Raw genomic sequence first — 5973 nt, 5'->3', positions numbered from 1 at the left:
CTTCCATCCTTTTTAAATGTTAAGATTATTTAAAATCTATGTCATCTAGCCATGAAATGTTCAAAATGTTAGTATTGCATGTTGGTGGAATAATAATTGGTATGCATGAATATAAACATATATATCGAGAACACGTAATCCAAACCTAGCACGTTAGAGTCATGATACATTGAAAACGTCTATTATGTATGTGGGGGCAATGTACGCCAAATACAAATCGTTACACACCATGTGCGAAGACTTTTCTTGTCTCTTTTTTTCTTTTGTTTCTTTCTTTTAATTTGCTTTGAGAGTTCTGGACACTTGTTGAATTACAAATTTGAATGAGTCCTCATTCAACAAAAAGGGGAAAAAACAATTGAACTTGGGCAAGAAATTGACAAGGAAGATAACTGCATGCAGGCTTAATAATTAATTAATCAATTAGCGGCTTACTTCATAATTTATTCTTAATTTTTCTTTCTAAGTTTTAATTGTTTGTGCAGAGTACTCAAGGAAATTCCTTAACCTAAAATATTAAAAAATGGAGGATCGGAATTGTAAAGTTAGATTGTCGTGTTACGTTAGATTGTAAAGTTACTTTTATTGTAAAATAGATCTAACATATCAAATGAAATCATTTCAATTTATGAGTTTACTTTTGTGGGATCTTTTTGTAGTTGTAGCACTTCTCCTAACATCAGGCTATTATGTAGCTAATTTAGAGCATAGCATAGGCAAAAAAAATTAATTTAGTGACCAGTAAAATTAATACATAAATAAAAATGCAACAAGAACAAGAACAAAATAAACATAGATTGGAAGCAAATATGAAAATTATATTTATAAGTTAGTGTGGAGGATGTGATGTACTTTTTATTTGCAAAATAAATTTTAAATTAATTCTTTACAAATTAAATTGTATGTGACATGAATGGTATCATCTCTATACCAACATATAGTATTTGAACGTTGAATTGAGTTGAGATTAATTAAATTATTTATGAATAATAGTGAGTTTTGTAGAGCCCATTTAAGATAAGTTTAGATATGTTTGGATGTTAATATGAATTTAGATGTACTTATAGAAAGTTAAAAAAAATTGTAGGTCCTGCGTGTAAAGAGGTGTCGAGTTGAAAGAGACTGTGGGTCTCACGTGTGAAGAGATTTTGAATTAAGATGATTTTAGTAATTTAAGAATTAAGTATTTAGATTTTAGACTTAATTTAAAATTAAACCGTATTAAATTTATCTTTTTTTTTATTTGATAAGTATTAAATTTATCTTAATTCAGTCTAACTTTCAAACATGGCCTAAATGAAACAAGAGAAAATGAAGTGAGGCTCAGCCGCTCAATGGAAGGGAGGGGCCACACAGAGACGGGCTTCTCAGCATTCTAGGATGTAAACCTGGTTTTGTTGTTCATCGAAGAACGTGTACATGTAAAGTCCAGAGGCCCAAAAACAAAGATGGAAATTGTATATTACTGTCATTAAACAATATAATTATATTCGATACGTATGATGCTATTAAATTTACTTTCGGCAACATTCTCATGGCAGCATTGGCATGTTTACAAAATCTATAATTAGACTTGAGTCAATGCTGGCATTCCAGGATAAATAATAATTATTAAAGACAAAAGAAAAAGGAAGAAATGATTGAGCTTTTAAAGAACGTTCCAGACAGAATCGCAGGCTTGCTTCTCTCGTTTTTCTCCTAACAAAGTTTGCATGTCTCAAATAGACAGGTAACTTTCCTACTCAACATGACAAGCAATCTTGAATGACACTACAGCATAAACATTGTAGGAGAGATGTTGTTTTTCACATCGGTACTTTTGTCATATTTGCGATTACTGTCTTTTACTTTTAAATGATTGTCGCGTCAACAAGTGTAACTAAAGATAACAAGATTTAGAATGAAATGTAGCATCGTTGAAATGCTATACATAAACAAAGAAACGATGCACTACATGTTTTCCCAAATTCTTAGTAAAGTAGAAGAAAAAAATGCAGTAATATGTTATACATTAATGGCATTGTCCTCAAAATAGCCACATGGACATGGCTATGCATAGTGTAACATATCTTTACGACAGAGATACGTGAGTTCTAGTTGATCTTCAGCTATCACAGTTAGATAACTTGGATTTCTTTCACTCGAGCATATCTTACAAGAATCAAGATGAGAAAATGTTACTTAGATTTTCTGTTTTTCGGACATCTGTTGAAAGTAAATGGGAAAACAAACCTCTGTTTGCTCAAACATCCACCAAAAACCCAAAATCCCCGACTCCAAGAATCCGATTCTCCACTGCGAGACTAGAAAGTCACTCAGGAAACTGTGAATGATTGTGCAGTATTTACAAATTTGAAGAGGCACTTCTCCCACGCCGAGAATGCACAAACAACCCAGCTACTACCTTACCCAACTATCTTCTAATTTTTTTGTCAGTTGAAACTAGACACCGACCTAGTAATGTGAAATCTGCTAACAACCCTGCACCTTTCAGAAACGTTTATCAGACACCGCTATTATCGTTGCTGTTGTGAGAAATCTCAAGTGCTGCAACTTTTGCACGATATGCTGCTGCTGCCATAGCAGTGTTTACCCTCTCACCCTGAGGAAGCTCACAGGCTTCACTCACAGAAGCAAATCTTACTTCAGCAGGAGGAATGAAACAGTCTATTGAAAGCCCTGGAACATTGAAAGCCACTTCCTCTATTGTCCATGCTTCTTCCATCCTGGTTTTTGTGTGGCTCATTGCTGTTTCTCCAAACCTGAAAAGGGTTACTACTGAACGACCAGAGTGAGCGATCATGACTCCCTCAACGGGCCGGTAATCATCAAGGAATGAATTGATTGTAGTCTCCCAATAAACAGCATCGCCTCCATTATTCTGAATGCGGGTCAAATGGGAATCTTCCAAGTGCACTAGGAGCCCTGTTTTCTGGCTGAAGTAGCCAAACAAGACGTGCCTTATGATCTCTGCCGGGCCTTCACTCCTGGCTTTCAGTGTCACAGGATCTGCACAGAGCTTGAGGATGAAACAATCTTCTCCATTGATCTTCTTCTCTCCAATGCATCTTGCATTGGTAAACATGCTTGCAGTGGTTCTAGGGTCAAGTCCCTGAAGAAGGGAAAACATATAAATGAAGTGCCTACGTGGGACGTGGTGGGAAGCAATTTGAGGAAATAATGGAATACTGGAGAATTAAGCCCATGAAGGTTCACCTGTAGAGCTCTGCGCAACGGTCTAACAGGCCCCTTTGCGGCATGTGCACCAAGCCAAGGTGTGTGCCTCCAGACCAGCTTCCCATTGCAACCGGCATGAACCTTGCTGCCACCAAGTGCAAGCTCTACATACCACATGTCTGGATTCATCTGCCACAGGACAAACCCACCTGATTCTGCAGCTTTGGATGAGTTCCGGTTCCTTATGACCCTGTTGGCCGTCTCAAACTCAGAAGCTATCATCCTCACCTTCCCCATGGCATAAGCATTGTGCATGGTGTTTTGAAGTTTTTGGCCTCCAGAAGCTGCAGTGTACTGCTGCAATATGTACTGAGCAGACGAACTTTCCTGCAAAGTCCGCCAGAAAATCATGTTTTATTAGCTGAAACAAAGGGAAAGCCTCAAAGAAATTAGAAAAATTGCTCAGCTTTCACCACGAATCTAGCCAGAAAAATGCTCAAACAGCATTTATCCCACTTCCCTCACTTGTTAAATGTATATAAAGGTATCAAATGCTCAGATTTCACTATCAAAACTACGACATGAAATCCTTCAGATTCGATTACACGAGCAAATCTACAAATATTTTTATATATATACAAATTTTAAATTTTTGAAGAATAGATTTGACTTCAAAGAACTCATTCTTGTGTAGTGGTGATAAACAATTCAAGAAGCGTGGGAGAAAAATAAAAAAGTGACCCACATCCATTAAAACATTCAATAAAAATTTTTGCAACCTGAGGCTGCTCACTGACATTAAAGAAACTAAACATTGAAGTCAGAGGGGAAAAAAAAAACATTCAAGAAATTAATTTTCTTACTCTAAATGTAACATGAAAGAAACTGAACGAAAAATGAACACACATAACACATTCAAGAGAGACAATAGAATATACAAAAGTGAGAGAAAAGATAAGAAAACTAACGATTGGAGTGTCTTTGATGCTAAGGTGAGGGAAAGGATCGGCGGAGCTAACGTGCACGGGTGCGAGCGGCGCACCCAAGACTCCAAGCAACAGCCTCAGATCCGAGCGTTTATAGGCAGAGCACGAGACGGCAGGCGCCCTTGAGAGCTGGCCCATCTTCATCCACTGTCCCCACCTTCCTTCCATCCTTGAATCCTCGCCGTCCGTGCCGTCTGGACCTTCCTTCAACGGCGATAAGGCCTCCAGTGGCCTCAAGCTCCCAGATCTCGGAATCAACGTCTCCGGCTGCCCACTGTGGTGGCCCTTTCTCCTCCGCCGCAGCAAGCTCGACATGGGTGACCCACTTCTCGCCGGACTCTTCGCCCTTGACCTTCCCGGCGACAACCCTCTGACGACCTCTTCCTTTAGCGCCGAAAAGAAACCCTGCTTCCTCTCCATTTTTACACACTCAAACCCCCCACCAAACTCAATGTCACAGATAAAGAACTGAATGAGGAAGAACAAAGCAAATCAGAGTGCTCTTAACTCTTAAGAGCCAAATACTAAAAAGACAGTGAAAACAAAGCCTACTGAAAAGCTAACTGCGAGAGAGACAGAGAGAGAGAGAGAGAGAGATAAAGCAGAGAGAGAAGAATGCCGTTTTGAAGAAGGAAATTGGGCAATGATATGTAGGCCAGTAGACTGTTGTTATTCTGCTCCCTTTTTTTTGGTTTAATATTCTTAAATATATAATAATAAATTCTATAACTTTTTCTCTTCGTGGGGCTGGGTTTGAGAGGAAGGACGAGACCCTGGGAAAATATTTTCTCGTGATGGAAAGTGAGATGGAAAATCTTCAACCATGTTATTTTTTAACTTCTCGTGAGTCGGATGATACAGCAGGAGAGCTGCAGTGTTCAGGGTCTTCGGCGCCTTTGGCAACGGTCAAAGGACAAAATTAAACAAATGTTTTGTTTCTTTAAGGAAAATATTTAATATGGAATTTTTATTTCTCAGTGCACATCAATGATGGGCTTTATGTTCCGTAATCAGCATACTAAGCACGCTGCAAAGATGGGGTCGTGTTTTTCCTTTTTCCTTTTTAATTTTTTTTTAACTTTAATTGAAAGATTAATATTGATATATTTTATATCTTATATTTATTGAGTAGTCTTTTAAGATGGCAAATAATGCTTAGGCACTGCTAAGATAGACTCAATGTTTCATTTTGATGTCAAATTCAGTTTTAATTACGATTTTGAGAGTCGTTTCAGTTGAGGCACTTGAACGAAATATTTTGATATTAATATTATTTTGTGTACCGTTTCGAAATAGTCCATATATAATAAATTTTTATTATATATATATAAATTATATTTTAAAATAACGTAATTATAAATCTTAAAAAGTCAAAATACATATTTATAAAACTCAATAAATGAGTTGGGATGGCCAAAAGCCTCATTGACACCAATTGAACATACAATATAAAATCGTCAGTGATTCCATTTGTGGGTCATAGAAAGAATTTTTTAACAAGTGAAAGGTCATCGACCTAGAGGTGGGCAGCGGGATCCCCCACTCCTCATAAAATACTCTAACCAAGGGCTGGGGGCGGGCATGGCCCAACCCTGCCCCTCTTTTCTCCTGCCCGCACTCAATATTTATATTTATTTATATTTTACAAATTGTATATATATAAATATATATTACAATTTGTTAGACTTATTCACAAAAATGTAAGACTTGTTTACAAAATTGCATATGGAAGGGGTGCCCCCACACCTGCATATGCGGGTAGCACTCCTCGGTCAACGTTGATGTAAGCTAGGCACTTCATGAAGTACTA

General features: G+C 37.5%; 1 protein-coding gene across 1 annotated transcript; it reads right to left on the bottom strand.

Annotated features, from left to right (window-relative positions):
- Positions 1-1992: 1992 nt before the first annotated feature.
- Positions 1993-5027, bottom strand: LOC122297360. Its single transcript, XM_043107397.1, has 3 exons — positions 4146-5027; positions 3217-3564; positions 1993-3112 (listed from the first exon to the last, which is right to left on the bottom strand). The coding sequence occupies exons 1-3, from the start codon at positions 4581-4583 to the stop codon at positions 2504-2506; spliced, it is 1395 nt and encodes a 464-aa protein (XP_042963331.1). The 5' UTR covers positions 4584-5027; the 3' UTR covers positions 1993-2503.
- Between the last annotated feature and the right edge of the window lie 946 nt (positions 5028-5973).

The sequence above is a fragment of the Carya illinoinensis genome, chromosome 15 (genome assembly GCF_018687715.1).
Source record: "Carya illinoinensis cultivar Pawnee chromosome 15, C.illinoinensisPawnee_v1, whole genome shotgun sequence".
Lineage (NCBI taxonomy): Eukaryota > Viridiplantae > Streptophyta > Magnoliopsida > Fagales > Juglandaceae > Carya > Carya illinoinensis.
The sequence above is the reverse complement of the archived record's forward strand: the minus strand, read 5'-3'. Positions and strand labels throughout refer to the sequence as shown.